The sequence below is a fragment of the Talpa europaea genome (genome assembly GCF_964194135.1).
Source record: "Talpa europaea genome assembly, chromosome: 3".
Classification (NCBI taxonomy): Eukaryota; Metazoa; Chordata; class Mammalia; order Eulipotyphla; family Talpidae; genus Talpa; species Talpa europaea.
Window position 1 is genome coordinate 148,689,136 of NC_140069.1, and position 22,524 is coordinate 148,711,659.

General features: G+C 65.5%; 1 protein-coding gene across 2 annotated transcripts in view; it reads right to left on the reverse strand.

Annotated features, from left to right (window-relative positions):
- Positions 1 to 340: 340 nt before the first annotated feature.
- Positions 341 to 22,524, reverse strand: part of KCNH2 (potassium voltage-gated channel subfamily H member 2) — a gene marked incomplete at both ends in the record, with an annotated part of 29,347 nt that continues 7,163 nt past the window's right edge. The window contains 13 exons of one of the 2 annotated variants that reach the window (XM_084229738.1): positions 341 to 490; positions 1,486 to 1,663; positions 1,951 to 2,137; positions 2,209 to 2,475; positions 2,794 to 2,893; positions 3,069 to 3,262; positions 4,231 to 4,483; positions 4,865 to 5,064; positions 5,557 to 5,944; positions 6,375 to 6,803; positions 10,384 to 10,595; positions 11,356 to 11,796; positions 12,607 to 12,771. In XM_084229738.1, the coding sequence (XP_084085864.1) occupies positions 341 to 490; positions 1,486 to 1,663; positions 1,951 to 2,137; positions 2,209 to 2,475; positions 2,794 to 2,893; positions 3,069 to 3,262; positions 4,231 to 4,483; positions 4,865 to 5,064; positions 5,557 to 5,944; positions 6,375 to 6,803; positions 10,384 to 10,595; positions 11,356 to 11,796; positions 12,607 to 12,771 (3,164 nt within the window). Of the gene's footprint in view, positions 491 to 1,485; positions 1,664 to 1,950; positions 2,138 to 2,208; positions 2,476 to 2,793; positions 2,894 to 3,068; positions 3,263 to 4,230; positions 4,484 to 4,864; positions 5,065 to 5,556; positions 5,945 to 6,374; positions 6,804 to 9,028; positions 9,137 to 10,383; positions 10,596 to 11,355; positions 11,797 to 12,606; positions 12,772 to 22,524 lie in introns of those variants that run through there. The other variant, XM_084229739.1, reaches the window with a different exon arrangement.

Consider the following 22,524-nt stretch of genomic DNA (forward strand, 5'->3'; position numbering starts at 1 on the left):
CCTTAATTATTATCCTTAACAATAAGAGCAGTAAATAGCAGAAAAGTCCTTGAGGTGCCTAAGGCCCAGGGCCGGATGCCTCGGGCAGTTAGACCAGCTAATGCCCCCAGGGCAGTGGGGGGACCACAGACCCCCATCCACTGCCCGGCCCTGCCCCTGCCCCTCCCACGGGGGCCCAGGGGACTGCGGAGGAGATGGTCCCAAGGGCTGAGGGAGGGGCTGTGCCTCACGGCTCCTCTCCCGTCTGTGGCCAGGGCCTCCTGGGCAGGGCCTCAGGGGGAGGGGCCCAGGCGGTGTGCTGAACTCTGGGTGAGCCACGTGTCCACGCTGGGCAGCCCCACTAACTCCCCGGGTCTGAGCCGTGTCTGTGCAGGGGCTGGGAGGTGAGGGCCCCCAGCTGGCCCGGCAGGGAGAGGCGTCGAGTGGGGCCGTCTTGGGGGAGCTCCGGGGCCCCCGGGGGGAGCTCCTCACACGCCATGAGCTGGGAAACCTGCAAAGAACACAGGGGTGAGCAGGCCGGGAGCCCTCTGGGGAGGGGGGAGGGGGAGGGTCAGCACCCAGAAGACAAGAGAGCCGAGGTGGACAGAGCAGGACGTGGCACGGGGGGGTGGGGGTCCTCGAGGCCAAGACTCAGCCACGTCCGTCCCCAGGGAACGTAGATGGATCCAAACCCTCCAGAATGAGGGGACCTGAGTCGGGACAGAAACCGCAAAGGAGAGAGAAACACGTCCTTTCCGCCAGCCTAGGGAGGCTCAGGGACGAGCAGCAGAGGCGGCGGCGCGGGCCTCCGGAGGCCGGGAGAGCCAGGGCAGGCGGGAGGGGTTTGTGGGTGCTGCCAAGTCTGCAGTGAGATCCCTGCGGGGGAGGCTGAGAAGGGAGACTGGCACATTTGCTGACGTGGGCCCTGGTGTCTGCAAACAGGAGCAGGCAACATATGGGAGGGGGGAGCAGATGCCAGAGAGGGGGAGCAGATCCCAGGATGCCTCGGGGAGCCAGCGGCGTCCCCTCTGGGGGCCCAGATACAGTTGTCCTGTCAGGAGTCCAGGAAACTACGTGTCCACTTGGGAGAGGACAAAAGGCAGCAGCCCCATATCTGGCAGGAAGGGAGAGGCAGGCCCGGAAGTGCAATCGTGGGGACTCAGCAGAGACCCCGAGATAGCCCAGCACAGTGGCTGGCAGGAGAATCAGGTGGGGGGTGCCAGTCCCAGCAGTGACCTAAGGCCCTGCCCCAAGGGCACAGCAGTGCATGGCACCCACCCCCAAGTCGAGGGCTCCGTCGGTCACACGGGCCTCGTGAGCAGGTGAAGCTGCCGGCCTGCTAGCTCTCGTCCCCCGCCAGCTGGGGGCTTCAGCGGAGGGGTTCCCCTGCCCCCGAGGAGGGCAGCAGGGAGGAGGGCAGCAGGGGTGGGAGAAGGCTGGACCCGGGGGCCAGGCAGAAAGGGCAGCAAAGCCAGGTGCCCTGGGCTGGTGGGCTTTGGCACTTGCCTGAGAAAGCGAGTCCAGGGTGAGGGTGGGGAGGGGGCTGACAGGCAGCAGCGGGGAGGTGGAGGCAGGCCCGGGCCCCGGGGTGGTCACGGCGCTGTAGGCGGGCGGGACCAGCGCCATCTGCCTCTGCAGCAGCTGCATGACGGTGGCCATGTCCGCGCTCAGCCGGGTCTCCAGCCTGCGTCAGCGAGAAGGAGGGTGCCCTGGGTCTCAGGGAAGTGGAGACACCAGTACCTGGCACTTCGGGAGCACCCTAGGGATGGGCCAGCGGGTCAGCCCCCAGCCCACGCTCCGATGCGCCCCAGGCCCAGGCCCCAGATGGAAGGGGAGGGGCCCGCTCCGCACAGGCAGCCAGACCTACACAGAACAGCCCCTGCCCCTTCGCCTGCCCGCGCCAGGGGCCAACGCCCAGCTCCTCCACCCTCCACACACAGCAGGGCTACGCCGTTGGCAGGGCCCCCTGACCTGTTGAGCTGCCTCTGCAGGGCATCCAGCCTGCTCTCCACGTCACCCCGGGGCCGCCGGCCGGGACTGGCAAGAGGGATATTGAGGAGGCTGGGGGTGGGGGCGGGGCAGCGAGGCAGCTCCTGGTACTGGCGGCCCCGACTGTCCCCCCAGAAGCTGAAGATGTTGGACACTCCCGAGAAGGCGCCTGGAGCCGGAGAGCTGGGTTGAGGCGGGGACAGAGGCCACATCCCACCCGCCGGGCGGCCCTCGCCCTACCTGACAGCGGGTTGCAGGTGTCGCTGCTCTTCTCACAGTCCTCCGTGGGGGGCCCGGGCGGCTCCACCGAGGGCCTGGGGCTGGAGAAGGGCACCAGGCGGAGGGGGCTGGAGCTGCGGCCCGGGCCCTCGTCCTCGCTGCTCTCCGGGCTGGAGGGGCCGCTGGACGGGCTCTCTCCCCACGGGCCCCCTGGCCGGCCCCGGCTACTGGGCCCGGCCCCGGCCCGGCCCAGCCCCAAGGCCGACACCTCCCCGGGCTGCTCTGGGTCTGTGGGCAACAGAAAGGCGATGGGCTCAGAGGGAGGAGGCACGGGCAGGAGCAGAGCCTGGGCCGGGACAGGACGCCTTGTGTGTCCCCGCCCGCTCTCTTCTGCTCTCCAGCCCCACTCACAAGCGCGGGCCGCTGCGGGGCCAGAGTCTCCGGGAGCCCCGGGCCTGCCTGGGCCACGCCCCTCCCCCTCGTGGTCCTGCCTCCTCTCCCCTAGTCAGCTCAAGGCCGTGCCCACCCAGAGAGCAGCCCCACGAAGACCAGAGGAGCCAGGCTGGCCCCTGGCCCTCCCGCAGCCCCCGTCCCCGCCCGCCTCACCCTTGTCCGTGCGCCGGCGGAAGGACAGCTTGCGCTTGCGTTGCCGGTTGAAGCCGCCCTCGAGCTCCGCGCTGCCGGGAGAGCCGGGGATCATGTTGGTCTGGAACCAAGAGCCGTGTCAGGGCCCCTCGCGCCCACCTTCCTGCCCTGCCAGGCCAGACCCTGCCCTGCTCAGAATCTGAGGAGGGGGCGCAGGGAAGCCCCGGGAGGGCCAGGGGAGGGGGTCACACCGTGAGGGGGCTGCCAGCCAGGCCGGCCGCGGGTGGCCCACTCACGTCTCGCAGGTTGAAGGTGATCTCCAGGCTGGACCAGAAGTGGTCCGAGAACTCGGGGTACATGTCCAGCACCTCCAGCAGGTCGTCCCGGTGGATCTTGTGCAGGTCGCAGTAAGTGAGGGCCCGCACGTCCCCGTTGGACTTGCCGGGCCGCGCATACAGGTTCAGAGGCTCCCCGAAGATGTCGTTCTTCCCTGGGGCCACCGAAAGGGGGGAGCTCGGCCCTGGGCCCACAGAGGCAGCATGGTACCCTAGCTGTCCCTCCAGGCGGTCAGAGCACCCACCAGCTGGCCCCCCACCCCCAGAGCACCAGCCGGCCCCATGACCCTTGGCTCCCGTCCCCACAACAGATTGTGCCAGGCCTCAAGGGCCAGCAGAGCCAGACTGGAGCACCCCCTGCCCATGGCCCTGGCTCTTTGGGCTCCAGCTCTGCTTCTACCTCCCAAGCCCCATGTCCTAGAAACCCCCGATCACTACACCCTCATGTCCAGCGTTCCTTAGTCCAGTCATCACAACACAGCAGTGCACTCAGACCAACACCGTGTTTACTGAGAGAAGCCAGGGCGGCGGTGCTTAGCACGGCAGAGGACAGAAACCCCCAGAAAGTATCACATGTGACATACAAGATGTGGAGGTGTTTGTGGAATGAATAATAAAAATCTAAAGGGACCCCCCAATGGTGCCCTATGGTGTACAGAGCCAAGGAAGCAAGTGGAAGCAGAGGGCACACCTGTCCGCGTGTGCAGGTCGGGTAGAAAGGAGGGGGTGGAAGGGAGACAGGGGGTGTCTCTTTGCTTGGAGACCGCGGGGGCCAGGCTTGGCTGTAAGGTTTGAGGACATTTCCGTAGTAAAGTCAGACCCAGAGCCTCCACCACGACCCACCCTGCTGCATCTGGATTGGGTCATGCTTTAGGGAAGGCAGGGTGTCACCGCCCCTGAGGAGATCCCAAAGGGAGGTAGAATCCAGGAACCCCCAGAGCCCAGCACCCTGTTTTAGGCTCCCCTCCACTCTCTCCTTGCAGGGCCAGAGCTTGGGTGAGTTAAAATTGCCAGGGTCCCTGCAGGCCATCCCGGGAGGGCAGCCCCCGGCAGCAGCCTCAGGGCTGGGCCCTCTCCAGGTCCCGGTGGGCGCCTCTGGCCCAGGGCTCCATCCCCCCCGTACCCAGGATGGCCACGACCACGTCGCCCCGCAGGATCTCGATGGAGCCCCGGGAGATGAAGTAGAGGGCGGTGAGGAGGTCTCCGGCGTGCACCAGCGTGTCCCCGGGCGGCGCGTGTGTGGTCTTGAACTTCATGGCCAGCGCCCGCAGGCAGCCCTTGGTGGCCCCTCGGAAGGGCTTGCAGTGCTGCAGCAGCGAGCGGTTCAGGTGCAGGCAGATGTCGGCCTGCAGACACTCGGGGAAGCCCTTCAGCACCTGCGGGGGAGGGCGCTCAGCACACCTTCTCCGGAACCGCCCAGAAGGTTCTGGGAGGAGTATCCGGAGGTCAGTCAGGGAAGGACCCGGTGCCCATTTCAGCCCAGCCAGCCCAGCTGTTCCCCCCTGGGGGCTCTGGACCTAGATTTTCTTATCTGTAAGGTCTAGAGACCCATCTCTGTTGGGGGCTGTGAGGATTACGTGCTCCCCTCACCTATCCAAGAGCGCTTTCCCCAAACCAGGCCTCTCAGGGTGCATGAGCCCCGGGGGCGAGAGGGCGGTAACAGGCCCTAAGCACTACCGCCGCCGACCACCCCCTTGGACTCTGGCCCGCAGCGGCTCGCAGGCCCCCCACCCCCGCGCTGGCCCAGAGCCGCTCACCGCGTTCATGTCGATGCCGTTGGTGTAGGACCAGGCGTGCTGGAAGTACTCCTCCAGGCGCTGGCGCAGCGGGTTGGGGATCTGGTGGAAGCGGATGAACTCGCGCACCCGCAGCATCTGCGTGTGGTAGCGCGCGGTGCCCGAGTACAGGCGCTGGATGATGGCCGACACGTTGCCGAAGATGCTGGCGTACATGAGCGCTGGGGCGGGGGCGAGGCGGCCCATCAGCGTCCGAGGGGCGCTCCCGGCCCGCTCTGGGTCAGGGGCGCTAGCGGGCCCCGCTCCATGGAGAGGCGCGCGGGGCGCATCTGCACAGACGCGCGCCCTGACCCCCGGCTCCTGGACGCGCCCTGACCCCCCCCCCGACACGCCCTGACCCCCCGCTCCTGGCTGTGCCCTAACCCCCAGCTCCTGGCCGCGCCCTGACCCTGGCTCCTGGCTGCGACCTGACCCCCCGCTCCTGGCTGCACCCTGACCCCCGGCTCTTGGCTGCACCCTGACCCCCCGCTCCTGGCCGCGCCCTGACCCTGGCTCCTGGCCACGCCCTGACCCCCAGCTCCTGGCTGCGACCTGACCCCCCGCTCCTGGCTGCACCCTGACCCCTGGCTCCTGGCCGCGCCCTGACCCCCGGCTCCTGGCCGCCCTGGCCTCCTCCGCCCCCCTCTGAGCCGCACTCCCCGGGGGTCACTCACAGCCGATGAGCATGACGCAGATGGAGAAGATCTTCTCCGAGTTGGTGTTGGGGGACACGTTCCCGAAGCCCACGCTGGTGAGGCTGCTGAAGGTGAAGTAGAGCGCCGTGACGTACTTGTCCTTGATGGAGGGGCCGCCCAGGCCGCTGCTGTTGTAGGGCTTGCCGATCTGGTCGCCCAGGTTGTGCAGCCAGCCGATGCGCGAGTCCATGTGCGGCTGCTCCATGTTGCCGATGGCGTACCAGATGCAGGCCAGCCAGTGCGCGATCAGCGCGAAGGTGCACATGAGCAGGAACAGCACGGCCGCGCCGTACTCCGAGTAGCGGTCCAGCTTCCGCGCCACGCGCACCAGCCGCAGCAGCCGCGCCGTCTTCAGCAGCCCGATCAGCTGGGGGCGTCGGAGGGCGGTGTCAGGGGGGCAGAGCGGGCACCGCAGCCCGGGAGGGCGGGCAGGGCTTGCGCAAGGCCTTCCTCCCCTGTGGGGGCTCCTGCGGGGATCCAGGCCCTCCCACGCGCTGGCCGGTGGAGTCCCTCTGTGTGGCCACTTTGGGACAGGATTCACCGTCCCCGTGGTGGCTGCGGAGGGTGGTACACCCGCCCCGAAGTGCCTGGCCGGAGCTCCCTCTGGCTTCCAGGGCACTTATGTGGGAATTAGCTGGCAGCAGCCTCTTGGCATGGCAGATTAGAAAAAGATGCCCCTCTGGACCCTGACAGCCCGGGCAGCTTCTGCGGAGAGCAGAGCCCCGCAGGTCCAGCCCCCCAGCCCTGCTCCCCACTCCCTCCCGGCCCCCCCACCCCGCCCACGCCCTGCTCCCCACCTCCTCTGAGCCGGAGCCAAAGATGAGCAGGTCAAAGGGGATGGCGGCCACCATGTCGATGAGGAACCAGCCCTTGAAATAGTGGACGGCGATGCGGCCAGGGTGGCTGACCACCTCCTCGTTGGCGTTGACGTAGGTGGTGCGGAAGTTGATGAGGATGTCCACGATGAACATGATGTCCACGATGAGGTCCACCACGGCCAGAGGCTGGCAGGTGTAGCCGCAGTTGGGGGTAAGGGACCCGTCCTCCGTCTCCTTCAGCAGGAAGGCGGCTGAGTAGGGGGTGAAGACGGCCGTGTAGATGACCAGCAGCAGGATGAGCCAGTCCCACACGGCCTTGAAGGGGCTGTAGTGCAGAATGGTCCAGCGGTGGATGCGCGGCGCCTGCAGCTTGTACTCCGGCAGCACGTCAGCGCCCAGGGACAGCACCTGGAAGGGGGCACAGTGTCCACCTGGAGGCTGGGCAGGGCTGGGCAAGCAGGGGGGACCTCAGGAGAGGAGCGGCTGACACGTCCGCTGGGCCTCCAGAGAGGAGATCCAGCAGGGGGAGGGGGGAGGCCAGCAAGTCTCCATCCGAGTGCCCACACCCTCGGCGCAGGGCCACCCTGTCCCGGGGCCCCGAGGCGCCCCATCCTGCAGGGGGACCTTCGGGCAGGGACCTGAGTACTGCCGAGGGGCACTGCTCCCAGCAGCAACACAGGCCCACTGTGGCAGCTTGCCCCCACGCCAGACACACCATGCATGTGTCATACATGCAGGGGACATGTCGCATCCATACTACACGAGTGTGCTGTGTGTGCAGGGCTGTTGCGCGTGGTGCAGACACACGTGGACCAGACATACACCACACACATATGCCATGGTCTCAGAAAAGGCTCTGGCCTGAGCATGGCCTGGGAGTCTGACGCTTCAGACTGTGCAGATGGTGCAGCGTCTGCCAGTCCCACTGCTGGTGGCCGGGGGCTGCGGGGCTAACGGTCCTTCATGCCACCAGCCACCCCATACTCAGCCTCCCAGGGAAGGATACTAAGACGCCCCCAAGCCTGCTCCTGGGGCCCAGGATGGTCCTCAGTTCTACACACACACACTGTCTCCCCAACCCCAAAGGGCCAGAGAGCCTCACCCAGCAGAGACATGGCCAGATGGACAAAGGCCACACACCCAGGCCAGAGTGCGGCGGGTCACACCAAGCCCTGCACAGGCTCACTGGCACCGGGCCCTCCCGGCAGGCAGCCTGTCACCCAGACCAGGGGGCAGCAGCCACATCCTCTCCCCAAGCCAGCTTTCCCACCATCCCGGAAGCTTTTGTCTGCCCCCCCCCCCCCCGTGGCCTTCCCCTGCCCCCAAAGCTTCCCTCACAGGCAACTGACTTAAGCCCAGGGCCTAGGTGCGAGCTCTCCCTGCCACCCCTGGGCTATCCCGCTGAGAGCGAGGGTCACCCCCAGCCCTCAGCAACATGTAGGACCCAGCCCCCACCCTCAGGCCCAGGGTTGGGGAGGGTGTGGTGGGTAAACCCCACAAAACTCCCATGCATACTCAAGCTGGGGATCCCTTGGGCTGTTTGGGGAACAACGCCTCAGAGGAAATCACTGGAAGTTAAAATACACTCAGAGGTTTCACCACGCTGGGGACAACGTGGGGCCTCCAGAGGCACATGGTGGGTGAGGGGAGCCCCTGGGGCAGGGCAAAGAGTGGGCCCCTCAGTCCTGCCGTCAGCCCAGGCTGTCTGCTCCATACGCTGATGCCTGCAGGGGCAAGTGGGGGCTCAAAACTGGGACTGGCTGGGCTCCCCAAGACAAGGTAACAGAAGGAGTCACTGCCTTAGATGGGCTGCCCCACCCCCATGCCCGAGAGGCCCCTGGGGCCTATGGTGTGCAGCAGTGACCCCGCCCCAAGTCTGCCCAGGACAGGACAGCACCACTCCAGCACACAAGCATGCCTGGGATGGACGGTGGGCCAGGCCGGCTCTGCCACAGCTGCCCCGCCCAGAGTCTCACCTGAATTCCCCACACCTGCTCCGGGCCGGAGGCGCATGAGCCAGGTAGAGCACTCAAGTGCTGGGTGGGGGTGAAGACGTGAGATTCTCAGACACCCCCTGAGCGGCCTCTAGCTCCCCCTCCCTGAGCCGACTCCAGGCTCTGACACTAGCCCCCGGTGAGCACAGAGGTGGCTCCCAGGAGGTCCTTATAGGATCGTCGGCTGCTGGGCCCTGGCCCGGGCCACCAGCACCCGGAGGAGGTGCACCACCCACCCAGGGGCTTCTGACCCCCACCTTCCCCAGGCTGTAGCCTCCAAGCCTGGACCCCTGAAGCGGCCCAAGCTCCCTGACAGTCCGCCCAGCACATGGGTGGCAGGGCCCCGGCATCTCCATGCCAGGCCTGCTGCTGCTGGCCAGCCCTCTAGACACCCCTGGCTACTGGGGGATACAGGGAGGAAGAAGCTTCTCACAGGAGAAGCCCACCCAGGCCCAGCGGGTCCAGAGCAGAGCACGCTGGCGCCCAGAGTGGGCCACCCGGCTACAAACCTCCTGGCTCCCCAAACCATCCAACTGCTCGGAGCTCCTCGGCCTGGAGCCAGAGCCCTCTGGGCAGCACCCGGCTGGCAGCTGCAGGTCGCGGTGTCCCAGGCCAGGGGGAGGGGCTGGGGTCACCTACCTCCTGGGCCACCAGGCTGGAGATGCGCACGGCCCGCCTCACCCGGCCTTTCTGGCCCCTGGGCTGCAGAGCCCCTGTCCCGCTCGCCTTCCCTGCCGGGGTGGCCATGGAGGCCTTGGTGCCCCCCAGCCTGCCTGTCCTGGGGCCCGAGGGCCCCACCAGCGCCTCACCCACGCCCCAGCAGCAGTCCCAGCCCCGGCTGCGCCCCAGAGGCTGGCGGCCTGGCTCCCCGGGCAGCCTCTGGCATGCAGCCAGGGTGGCTGGGGCTGGGCCCCGGGCAGGGGTCACCCTGGCCGTGAGCGTGGACAACAGCCCACTGGACTCGGGTTGCCCATGGCCCCCTGGTGCGGGCCCAGCTGCCAGGGTGCCGCGCTCTGCCCGCCGCCAGCCCGGCAGCGCAGCGGTCGGAACTCGGCTCCTCCAGCCGGCCCCTCCTCCTCCCAGGTCCCCACCCCCACCCCCACCCCGCCCGCCCGCCCGCCGTGCCCGGCCAGGGCCCCCTCCCCCGCGCGCCCAGGGCTCCGGCAGCCGCTCCCGCGCTCCGCGCCCCTCCCCCGCTGGCCCGGCCTGTCACCGCAGATTAATGATCTCCCCGACACCCCCGCCCCGCCGGTCCGGTGCCCAGGCAGCCGGAGTCAGGCAGACACCGAGATGGAGAGCCCGCCATGCACACGCACAGACGGGCACTGCGCGGGCGGCGCGGGCTCCAGGTGGGGGCAGGCCCGAGGGCTGGAGGGGGAGGGGCAGGCAGCCAGATACGGGGCCAGGGGAGAGTGGGAATGTTCTGGAGTCAAGGCCAAGGGGCTGGAGACCTGGCAGGGACTCAGCGAGCCAGAGGCAGCAGGAGCAGGGGGAGCGGAGGCCTGCCCAGGGCAGCTCCCTCAGGAAGCCAAGGGGCGCTACTCCAGGAGGGCCAGGAGGGGCCCGGGATTGAGGTGTGGCTCCCCCACTTTCTGGGTTCTCACTCTCCGCGGGAGCCCCCACCCTCCCCACCCCCACATGCAGGGCGGAGAGGAGCCGCGGGATGGGCAGTGGGGCTGCTGCCGTGGGAGTCCAGGCTGGCCCTGCCAGCGTGCAGTGCTGGGCAGCACCCCGAAGGCGGGTGGTCTTCTCCCGCCCCATTTCAGGACTTGATCTCACCCTGTCTGTGCACCCACCCCCCTCCTCCAGGACCTCTCACACTGCTCTCTCACCCCAACTCTGGAACAGTCCCCCCAATCTTGTCTACCCCAGCCAAAGAGACCCTCACTGACTGGACCCCTCCACCCCCACTTTGGCCACAGTCCACACCCACCCCACCTCCAATCTACTCCGAGGTGAGGGGAGGTGAGGGGAGCCGGGGAGCCGGGCCCTACCTGGGTGACCTTCTCAGTGACATTGTGGGTCCTCTCCTTTATCTTGGGTGCTATGATCTCCCGGTCGCTGGTGGGCGAAGCCAGGAAGGGGTCACCCTTGAGGTCCACAAAGTTGAGGGTGATTTGGGGAATCTTGCTAATGGTGCGATAGCGCACAAGATCCGAATCCGACGTGGAGTTAAGCAGGCCGCTGCGCAGGGGGTGCATGGCCCCTGGAGTGGAGGGAAGAGCGGGGTCAGGGTGGGCGGCAGGTGGGGGGGTCGGGGTGGCGGGGGGGGGGTGGTCAGGGCGGCAGGCAGGGAGTGTGAGGCTCCTGGGTGGAGGGGAAAGCGGGGTGGTGGCGGCAGGCAGGAAGTGCAGGACCCCTGGATGGAGGGGAAGCGGGGTCAGGGCAGCAGGAAAGGGGTGCAGGGCCCCTGAAGTGGAAGGAAAAGCGGGGTCAGGTTGGCAGGGAGGGGCAAAGGACAGTCAGTCAATGACACAGATGAGGGGGAGACCGGACGCAGCCCATGCCAGGTGAGGGGCGCAGTGCATCAGGGAAGCCGCTTCAGAGACAGGGGCAGACCCCGAAGACAACCAGGCCAGACCCTCCCACTCCCGCGAGAAGTGCCATGCGCCCCAAGGCCGTGACAGGTGACAGAGGAGGGGGGCCTGTCCCTGGGCTCTGGGAGCCGGCCAGGGGGCCAGGAGGCCATGGAACTCAGACGCCGCTCCTGCCCTTCGCACCCCGCCTGCCCTCCCTGGTCCCTGCGCTGGGGGCCAGCCCCGTGGGCCCGCCCAGGCGCTGCGCGTGGAAGAACGAAACGGGATGAATGAACATTTAATGGCCACTTAATGGGATTAAATAAGTGCTTAATGGGATTTCCATCTCCCAGGCACACCGGACAGGGTGGAGGGAGAAGAGCCGGGGGTCCTGGACGGCCGGCCTGGCGCTGGGGGGCGCGGGGCTCCTGCGGGGGCGCCGGCCCTCACCGGTGCTGGCGTGGCGCGGAGGTGGCGGCAGGGCCCCGGCGCGCATGGCCTCGATGTCGTCGGCCGAGGAGGCCCGGCGCACGCTGGCGCAGCTCTCCCGGGAGCGCGTGCGGGCCAGGCTGCAGCTGGAGCCGGAGGCGTTGGGGTTGAGGCTGTGCGCCCGGGGGGACGGGTGCGGGGGCGCGCCGGCGGGGGGCGAGCCGGGCCCCACCAGCGCGCGCCGCTCCTCCGCCGGCCCGCGCCCCGCCACGTGGTTGTCCAGGGCGGTCACCTCGTCCAGGGCCAGCGACTCGCTGCTGTGCGCCGCGGGCGTCAGGTCCACGTCCACCACCACGGCCCCCGCGCCGCCCGCGCCGCCCGCGCCGCCCGGCCGCGCCGACGACTCCCGGGCGGTCAGCGCCAGCAGCGCGGGCAGCTTCAGACGGAAGGTCTTGGCGCGGCCTGCGGGGGCGAGGGGAGGCGTGCGGCTGTAGTGGGGGGGGTCCGGAGCCCCGACATCTGGCACCCCAGTCCCCGCGCCCAGACTCGAGTCTCACGAACGATTCGGGAATATAACCGTGCCTCGGGCTCTGTGATAAACCACCATTCCCCGGCGCATCTGGGCGGGCGGCAGGACAGTCACCAGCCCTGGCTCTGACCCCTGCACTGGGGGTATCCTGGCCCCACATGCGGAAAGGGGACATAAGTGAGGCATGTGCCGGGGTCACACAGTAAAGCCACAAAGTGAAGCACCCTCCTGCGCTGTGCCTCCATGGCCGCCGCTGCAGCGGGGAGGGCCCAGGGCTACTGGCTGGGTCACCTTAGGGCTTGCAGGACCATGGCTCTGAAAGTAAATTCAAATTAAACCCCAAAAAAGGGTCCGTGGGGGAACACTGAGCCTTCGCGTCAGGGGAGGCTGAGTGAGGCCCCCACGCCTCGGGCTGCAGGGGGCTGACCCACCCAGTGAGGGGGCCAGGAAGGAGCTCATGGGGGACACAGCCTTCCGAGGGAGCAGCTCCCGGACCAGCGGGTGAAGCCCCCACCCCTGGAGGGCACTGTGGGGAGAACCCCCCTAGGTGCCTGGACCTGTGAGTCAGTCCCTCCACCTGCGTCTCCATCCGGAGCCGTTCAGGCCACATCCTCAATGTTCTCACCCCACCTCTGAAGCCCCCCACCCCGCACAGTCCTTCCTGCAAAGCAGCAGCCCCTTGGGGAGACCAAAGACCTCAGGGAAGGGAGACCACATGGTCCCAAGCCGGCTGCCATGCTTACCCGGGGCCAGCCAGCTGGAGGGGGGGCCGCGGTGATTGGTGTCACGGGCCGGGGACCCCACCAGGTCGGTCTCCATCACCACCTCGAAGTTGAGGATGAACATGATGACGGCACCATCCTCGTTCTTCACCGGCACCACGTCCACCAGGCACAGGAAGCAGCTCCCTGGAGGGAGAGAGACGCCGCTGGCACCAGTGGGCAGAGCAGAGAGGCGAGCAGGACGACCCCCCAAACCTGCAGGGACCCATCCACTCCTGCTCCCCCACAGCCTGCACACTGCCCGCCCGTCCCCATCTCCTGCCCCCGCCCTCCTACCCGCCCCTGCCAGCTTCTCCCTCGAGCTCTCAGCGGGCAATTGAAGGGGCCCTCTCCCCGGCAGCCCCTTTCTCTGGTCCTCCCGCCCCGATGCACTCTCCCTCTGGCCCCCACACCGCCGTCTTTTCCTCTCATGTCCCCTTGCCTCCCTGTCGAGCTGAGCCAGGCAGTGCCTCAGGGAGATCAGCCACCGACGACGCCGGCAGGGGACCTCGGGATACAGATCCCCCTTCTGCGTGGTCATTTACACACATTCCTCAACCATCTCCCCTCCCAGGGCCACGCGTTCCTCAACGACAACGTGGGCATAACAGTCTTCTCATGAGCTGCAAAGATTAAGTAATCGCCACCTGCCAAGTGTCCTGGCAGGTGCTGGGCACTCTGGCTGGGTGAGCGGGGCCGGCACGCCCTCCTTCTCCCAGGGCCCCCTTCCTGAGCTTCATGATCCAGTCATTGGGGGCCGGCAACATCCGAAAATGTGCGGAAGACATTTTGAGAGAGAGCCACACCCACCCAGCCCTCACTGCGGGCCCTGCTGCAACTGCCGGACTTTGTTATCGGTCACTGTTAATTTCTCATTGTGCCTCATTTGTAAACGAAGCCGTATCACAGGCTTATGTGGATAGGAACATAGTACGTGGAGGGTTCGGGGGTATCTGCCGTTTCAGACCTCCACTGGGGGTCTTGGAACCTGTCCCCCGCCGTGAGAGGGACCACTGTCGCCTGTGCCCCATCTCTGTTCTCTCTACATTGGCCTGGCGGTGGTGTCTTCCACAGCATGGGGCCTGCAGAAGCCGGAGCAAGCATTTCGAAAGCCTGGCTGCAAATGGGCGCGGCCACCACACCCGAGCGCGTGGTGTTGTATTCACAAAAGTATCGGTCTGTGACAGGTTAGAAATAAGGAGCCTGGTGCTTCACCAAGGCGGCAGGAAGGACTGCTTCTAGCTCTTTCCTCCGTCTCTCCTTGTCTTTCTGTCTTGGTTTTCCCCTCCCAATCTCACTCTCTGACCACCTGAGCCCCTGTACCGGCTGAGGTCAGCCCACTGGGCCAAATGGGCCAGGCCCACCTCCGTCCCTGTCCAGGGCACGGCCCTGAAACCTCCTCAGTGTCGATTTCTCCGAGAGACCTGGCATGCGCTCAAGTTCCCTCTCAGGCCCAGCTCTGATCCTCCACCTGCAGGAAGTCCTCCCTGATACAGTAGCACCCTGTCCCTCCTCCTGGGCCCTCTGAGGCCAGACTAGGCGTGCTCCTGATCGTCCATCTTCCTTCATTCCAAAGACTTCTCTTCTCGCCCCACCTCTTGCCCCCAGCTCACCTGCCCCTCTCCGGCCTGCAGGGACTAAGTGCAGGAGGGAAGGATGGAGAGCACAGGGGCGAGTGTGGTAAGCAATTTGGCCCTGTCATCCCTACCCGCCCCCTTCTCCTTTCTATGACCCACTGTCCCTTTGGGCTGGACTCCCATCCCTCTGTGCCTCCCTCCCGCCCACCCTGGCGGCAGCGCAGCAGCAGGGTGAGAGCGGTGGTGTAAGTCCAGGGAGAGGCCATTAACCCAGGGGCGCTGGCAGCCCGGGACTGGTGTGGGAGCTAGGCCTTGGGGTGGGGGCAGCCTTCTGGATCAGCCCGCGCAGTCCCGGTGCTGAGGGCCTGACTCCTGGGAGAGGCCGGCCAGGCTGGGACAGATGTGGGGACTGGCTGAGAGGGAAGCAGGTCAGCGATTCTAACAGCGGTAGGATTAATCACTGGAAGCAGATCCTCTGCAACCAAGGGCGCAGGATGGGCCTGGGGTGAGGGGGCTGGGCCAAGAGGAGCTGGTAGGAATTCTGTACCCACCTCAACACACGCCTAGGCCCCCGGGGATCGGCCCACAGGAACTGAGCTGGAGGGCCCTGCCCGGGGCCTCCCACAGCAGCCCTTTCTGTCCCCTGACCTCCGGCCTCTGACCTGGCCCAGCTGAGGCACAGCTGTGGGGCTGGGAGCCGCAGGGGGCCGGGCCCAGCTGGAGGCCGTTTGGCACCCAGACAGCCGGCTAGCGTTTATGCCCTAATATGGTGGTGGCCAGCGGCAGCCTGAACAGGGACAGACCTCAGCTACTAAAGAGAGGCTACACACCAGGACACCTGAGCCCTGTGACCTCCAGCGCACCCCCAAGGACCCCCACAATCCGAGCCCTGATCACCTGGAAGCTCATCTCCCAGATTCATGGAGTCTGCAACCCAGAGGAGCCCCATCTTTTAGGATGGCTGAGGGGTTCTGTCCCGAGGCCTCGGAAGTCTCAACTTGAGGTCTCAGCTCCCTATCCCCACGGCAGTTCAGGCTCCTCAGTAAGAGAAATGCATTTTGCCACCCGGGATCCTGGCACCCCAAAGTGCCACACACCCTGCTGCACTGCGGAAATTCTCGCTGCTGGCACAGGCCTGCAGCTGCTTCAGCATGTGCGCGTACACACACACACACGCACACACACACACACGCACACACACGCGCGCGGCCCCCTGGCCCTCTCCCCTGGTCGACATGCAAGGAATTTTTCCTTTCAAATAACCCTGTCAAAGCCTGGTTATTTCAAAAATGTGAACTGGAGCCCTGCCTGAGGCTGCGGGGGGCGGCTGGCGGGGTGGCCCCGGCTGCTATTTTCAAGGGGACTGGAAGGAAAACGGTGGCCCCTGAGTCAGCGAAGTCTCTGCCTGCGACACCCTGAAGGCTGGGTGGGGTCCTCCTGAGCCCCGCATCACCCTCCCGGCTCTTCAGCAGGCCCAGCCAGCAACCTGTGCCTCACGAGGGGGAATGACAGGGCCTGAGCTCCTGAGGGCAGCTGAAGATCCCTCTGGCCAGGGCGGGTGGGGCGGGACGCAGGACCCCGGCGCTGGCATCAGCGCGCACTGGGCAGCCTGGGGGCGCCGGGCCGGAGGGCACAGCCTCGCAGCAGCTCCCCCCTCCCCGGGGAGCCCCGCGGGGAGAACCGTGCCTCGCCCTATACGGGCCCAGACTTCTGCCCACGCCGGTCGGGTCCAGGGCACCCCTCTCCCTGCCCCGGGCGGCGCCCCAGGGAGGCCGGCCCCCGCCCACTCCCGGGCCACGGGCCGACGCCCGAGCTGGAGGTGCAGTTCCCCCGAGAGCCGCTCGGCGGCAGCCGCGGCCCGCCCCGGAGAGCCAGGAGCTGTCGGAGGAGGGGCGGGATGGTGGGGAGCAGGCAGGGACCCTGGCGGCTGCGGGGAGTCTGTGAGGTTCCCGACAAAGGGGAGGGCCGAGGTAGCGAGTCAGGGGGCCTTTGCTCCTGGCATCAGAATGACCTTGGGCAAGTCGGCTCGCCGCCCCAGCCCCGGGGTGCTCCTCTGCCAGGCGGCCCGCAGGCTGCTGGAGGGTGAGTGACAGGATGTATGTGCCAGGAGCCGGGCCAGGGGGGGTCCTGATGAAGGGGAAGCGGGCAGGAGCGGGAGAGGGCCAGGCAGCAGGGCACAGGGCTGCCCCCGAAAACAGCCTCTGCAACTCCCCCCATCCTCGCCCACGCTGGGGACCCCTGGCACAGGACGAGGCCACATGCCCAGCCGAGGCCACCTCCTGGGCTAAACCTCCTGGGCTAAGCACCCCCACGCACGCCTTCCAGCGAGGGCGCCGGCATCAGCAGGAAACAGAGTGTCCTCCGGGTGAGGCGGTCAGAGGGATGGATGTGACAGGCAGGTGCCCTTAGGGGAGGACAGTCAGTGTCCCAGTGCGGAAGGGAGACGGCTCTGTCCGCACCACTGCCAGGGCAGGCCACCACCCTGGTCAGTCTTTGGACACGTGCTTACCCGGCACCCCCCACAAAGCCCATCCTGGCCTCAGAGCCCCGACTCTTGGGAGAGGGAGGAAGCACACCCCAGCACTCGCCTAGGAAGAGTTCTCAATGGGGAACCTCCCCTGATGGAGCAGTTGAGAAAGTCTTTGTAGGGGGGCCCTTTGGGCCTGGAAGGATGGGAGGAGGAGGAAGGAGTGGGGGGCAAGGGTCCCAGTGGAGCTGGGTGGGCAAGAGGGGGTGCCAGAGCTGACCACTGTGGGGCTCAGTCTGTGTGTCCAGGGATGGGGCATCCCTCACACCGCCTCTGGGTGAGGAGGTCAGAGGAGGTCAGCCCACCTCCAGCAGTCCACCCGGGCATCATCCCGCCCACAGCCCCACGGCCAACGCCCCACCTCTGGGCACCCCTGGCCTCGACTGGGTCCCAGGCAGGAGCTGGGCCCAGCCTGATCTCTCAGACACTGTGTGTTGGGGGGGAGGGTGTGAAGTGGAGGCCCGTGGTGACCTTGAGTGTCCTTGGGTGCAGACCCAGGCCCAAGTCTCTGGCTGCTCCGCTGTAAACTAGATGTTGCTCGTAGCTCCTTGGGGTGGCCTTGGCCCCCCATAACTAGGCCCTGAGCACTCAAATGTGCAGTGTTGGGCAACAGGAACAAGACAGGCTGGCGCCAGCCCTCCCTGCACTACTCTAAGGAGTCACAGGACCCCAATTCAGAGCCCAGCGGGAGGCTGAGGAGGAGAGAACAAGCCAGCAGGGGGAGCAGAGCCCATCTGGCCCAGCCCGGAGGCCTGGCCTCTTGCTGTGTGACTGTGGGCGGGTCTCCCACCTCTCTGAGCGCCAGCCTCTCTGTGGGCACCTCAGGGACAAGTGATTCCTGCCCCGGGCACCAGATGAGACGACAGATGGCCTGGTGGAAGCATCCAGAGCTGTAACAGGGAGGGTGCCAGGTCCCTGCGGGGAAGGTGACCTCGGGAGGCAGCCATCCTTGCCCCGTCACCTCCCTGCCTCCCTCCCAGCAGGAGCGGGGCCCAAAGTCACACTGAGGGCAGGAGGCTGGGGCCGGGCAGCCCTGTCCGCCCCCAGGCAGAGGCTGTCTCCGGAGCAGCCCAGGGCTGTGCAGTGTCAGGTTATATTTAGCCTGGTGGCGGCGACAGGAAGATGCAGCAGGAGCCGCTCCTGGCCGGGGGCCACTGTGTCGCTAACACCGCTCTCATGGGCGGCCGGGGGCCTGGGAAGGCTGGGCCGGTGCCGGCCGAGGACGGAGTCGGGAGCTTGAGAAGCCGGCAGTGAATGCATGTGCGAGTGTGCACACACGTGTGCCTGTGTGAGGCCACGCCTGTGCCGCTGACACCAGGAGCTGGGGTGCTCGTGTCGCCAGGGCACACTCACGGCACGTGGGAGGAAGGAGCCAGGGAGCAGACCCCACTCCCAGAAGGGGATCCCCAGAGAGATACCTCCCCAGGCCTTGCCGCCTGCCACTGCCCCCAGGGATACACAGGGCCATACAGAGGCCCTTGGGAGCCCCTTGAATCATCTAGACCCCCCTCCCCGACCCATCGCCCCCCGCAACCCCCATCCCCATGACAGCCTCAAGAGAAGAGCCCTTTCTAGAAACTGGCTGGGGCCCACTCCTGCCGTAGCCTCTGGGTGCCACCCACATCTCAGGGGCGCATTCACGCTCTGTCCTGCCCTAGCAGCCCCCAGGAGGGTGAAGCCAGGCCATGTCTGCAGGGGGTGCTGCTCCCAGAGCGTCATCGACCCCATTCCGCTCCTCTGGAAGGCCTCCACACTGACCTCCCTCCTCGCCCCTCCCGGAGCCTGTCCCTAGGTCCCCACCACATCTGACGCTGCAGCCTGGCCCCCCACTGGGTGCCCCATCCCTGGACACAGACTGAGCCCCACAGTGGTCAGCTCTGGCACCCCCTCTTGCCTACCCAGCTCCACTGGGACCCCTGCTTCCTACTCCTTCCTCCTCTTCCCATACTTCCAGGCCCAAAAGTTCCCCCTACGAAGACTTTCTCGACTGCTCCATCAGGGGAGGTTCCCCATTGAGAACTCTTCCTAGGCGAGTGCTGGGGTGTGCTTCCTCCCTCTCCCAAGAGTCGGGGCTCTGAGGCCAGGATGGGCTTTGTGGGGGGTGCCGGGTAAGCACGTGTCCAAAGACTGACGGTGGACCAGGGCGGTGGCCTGCCCTGGCAGTGGTGCGGACAGAGCCGTCTCCCTTCCGCACTGGGACACTGTCCTTCCCTAAGAGCATCTGCCTTTCACATCCATCCCGAGTCTGGCCAGCAATCAGCAGCGGTGGGGAGTTAAGGGGTCTCCCGCTGCAGCTGCTCAGTCCTCAAGGTTAACATGGGGCCCGGAGGCCGAAGACCACCAGGACCCAGGCAGGAGCCATAGCAGGACAGCCGCACCGCAGTGTTTGAGTCTCAGGCCCTCCCAGCACTCCACAGGCTTCTGGAAGCCTGCTCCCACCAGCACCCATTCTCCTAACACTGACATACCCCAGGGGGCCAGGGAAGCCTTGAGAAAGCCCCACTCCAACTCCAGTCCTCCCACCGGGCACAGTCAGCCGCAGCTTCTCAGTCATTATATGGAGGATTTTAATCCCTCCAGGACCCAGCCAGCTCACAGGACATGGACTCTCACAAACAAATGCACCGGCCGTGAATACCTCCTGGAAAGTCAGATGGAACATTCGCACATCACAACATATGACAAAACAGGCCTCCCTGGTGGCGCAGGGGTTAAGACGCAACCTATGAAGCAATCCGCAGCCACTGCAGCACGAGTTTGATTCCCGGCCGGCCAGGGAGCTACCCACATTGCGCAGCAGACCTCTCCTGTCTCCCCGCTGCTCCCCTCAGCAGTGTACTTCGGTCCGTCTGCCTGTTCTGTTCCCCACTCTGTCTCTGGTGAATCCTCTCACCCCACGCATCTCTGGCCTGTACCCCAGCTCTTGTGTAAAAATAAATAAATCTTTAAAAAAAAAAAAACAACAACAACATATGACAATGACCCAAACATAAACAGGAGAGCCGCCTTCTCATGGATGACAAGATCATCTCCCTAGCGAGCCACCAGGTTTGACATCTAAATAGTTAGAACTGGGTCTCCCTGGTAGCCTAGGGGTTAAGTCTCAGCGCTACCACCATGAAGACCTAAGTTCAATCCCCAGCCAGGGAGCTACCCACACGGCGCAGCAGACCTCTCCTGTCTCCTGGCTGCTCCCCGCAGCAGTGGATTTCAGTAGATCCACCTGTTCTGCCCCCACTCAGTCTCGGGTGAATCCTCACTCCCTGCACCTCAGCCTGCACCCCAGTTCTCCTACACAAAAATAAATAAAACCTTTAAAATACAGATATTAAAATATTTAAAAAAATAAAGTCTGGCTAAGCTGCCAGCTCCAAGGTCAGCCAGCAATGGGCAGCGCTTCTCCCTACCCGCGCGTGTAGAATAGGGGGTCCAGGAGGAGGGCTTTTTCATCACCACAACAAAACTCTAAGGATCTACAAATTGACGAAGGAAGCAGAGGGCCATCGAGGGTGGGGGGGCCACAACTTTGAGTGACTAAAGGACACAGAGGAGAATGGGGGGCAGCCAGGTGCTTCGACGTCACAAAGATGTCCGTGCTCCCCAGATGAATCTATAGAGCTCACCCCCATACCTTTCAAGATTCTAGTGGAGTTTTTCTTTTTGGAAACTTGATAAATAAGAGGACACAAATAGTGTGTCCACCTTTGGGCCCAACCAAGACGGGAGAGGTGCCCTTGCAGACACTCAGACATGAAACGCCACCGTTGCTTGTCCCGTGGTTTCAATGGAAAACGCAGCAACCAGCAGAAAGAGAACACGGAGTGCAAAGGCACGCCCAGGAGCATGTGGGGAGTAGGCCGGTGATAAAGGTGACCCCACAAATCAATGGAAAGGAACTGGCTGTTTACTAGACGCGTTGGGAAAATTGGCTCCCTCCTCGGAAAAAAATACAACTTGATCCTCCCTAGCGCCGGGCAGAGGCTCGGGGCGGTCACGGCCCCACGGAGAGAGGAGAGACAATTAAGTTAAAAGACGAAAATGGAGACCTTGGCAACGTGAGGCCGGGAAGAAGTTCTTAGGGGAAAACACTTCAAAAGCACAAACAAAGCTGAATAAAAATCAATGAATGTAGCTCTATCAAAATGAAGGATACTTGTGGGATAAATTTAAAAGGCGACCAGACGGAAGAGACTCGCAGCCCCGGCTCCGTGAGAACGGGCGGACAGCAGAGGCGTCGGGATGTACCGGGATGAACCTGTGCTTGCAGACCACGCAGGCAACGCTGCTGAATCAAGAGGCTCAGAGACAGCAGCCCCAAAAGAAAACGAGCCAAGTATCGAGCCAGGCAATTCATGGAGATGAACCCCAAAAGCCACTGCGCCCAAGAGAGGCTTAGACTCACAGGAGATCAAATAAATGCCCAGGAAAGGGGGGACATCACCTTCACCTACAAGCTTGGCAAAAATGAGCAAGGTGGACTGGCCGAGGCGTGGGGAACGGGAGCCTCGGGCCCTGCCCAGGGCAGGGGGACAGCTGACCCTCTGACTTGTCGCTTAGCCGCTGATCCCCATCCTGGGGGTGCACCCTAAGGCCACCTGTGCACGGGGGAGCCACAGGGGCCGGGCTGAGGGCGGCCACAGCACGAGGACGGAGGTCGTCGGGAGCGACTCCTGGCGAGCAGGTGCAGGAGCTGGGGGTGCCCACCTGGCGCTGCCGCCCGACTGGCTCAGAGGCGCTCCCCGGGGAGCACGAGCACCAGGCCCCAGCGCTAGCACCACCATTTACATAAAGTAATCCTCTGTGCACCCAGACAAAACACACATTTGCAAGAACATATGTGAGCGGCGCAGTCACAGGAAGCGTGTTTGAATGGCTGCCTGAGGGAGGGGCTGGGAGTGAGACAAAGAGAAAAAGGGGAAAGTAAATAAAAGTGAAATGAGGGGGTGACAGCACCCACAGCGTGGTTTCAGCGATTTGGGGGGGAGGCCGGAGCTGGGATCAGGAGTCTGCGAAGGGAGAGGGAGACACAGCGGGGCCCCAGTCAGGCTCAGGGCCAGGAGGGCCCACGGGGACCAGGAACGCTGAGGCCCTGGGGTGGCTCCCCCGCGGGCCGGGACCTGCGGCCACCTGGGTGAGGCCCTGCCTGCTGCGCTGGAGCCAGGCGCTGCCTGGACATCTGTCCCCTTGTTTGCGGAAGCCCTTCGCAGCACCTGGCGGCCAGGAGGGGCAGTCCCACTCGGCAACTGGGGAGCTGTGGCCCTCAGAATTCAAGCTAAAGCCCCAGTTTCTGGGGCCCCCCCACGCCCCAGGCCCTCTGGGTCAGGACAGCCTGTGCCCGGGTGGCCTGTGACCACCAGTGTGGCGTCCTGGCAGGGGCTGGGGCCCCAGAGGACAGCCCGGGGCCCGCCCAGGTCCCCACTGCTGGGTACACGCGGCAATCCCGTGAGCCTTTCTCAATGAGAATCTTGCTCCTCTCAAATGTGGAGAGGTGCCTACCTCGGGGGGCGGGGGGGGCACCACCTGCCATAAAGCAGCGTCCCAGCCAGCAAGCTGGAAACGTAGTCACAACAGTACGTGTGAGCCCTGCTGCGCTGCCGCCCGCGCCCTCTGCTCTGCTCCCCCCAGCTCATCTCCGAGGGGGAGGCTGAGAGCCCCAGGTGCCCGCCCCATACCCCAGGTAACAGGCCGCTTGCGCCTGGCCCACCTTCCTCTAACCCTAATGGTCTCCAGTCTCGCTGCCCCCCAATGCCCGCATTCAATGAGTCTAAGGCTCCTCACGGAGGGAGACGAGGCCCA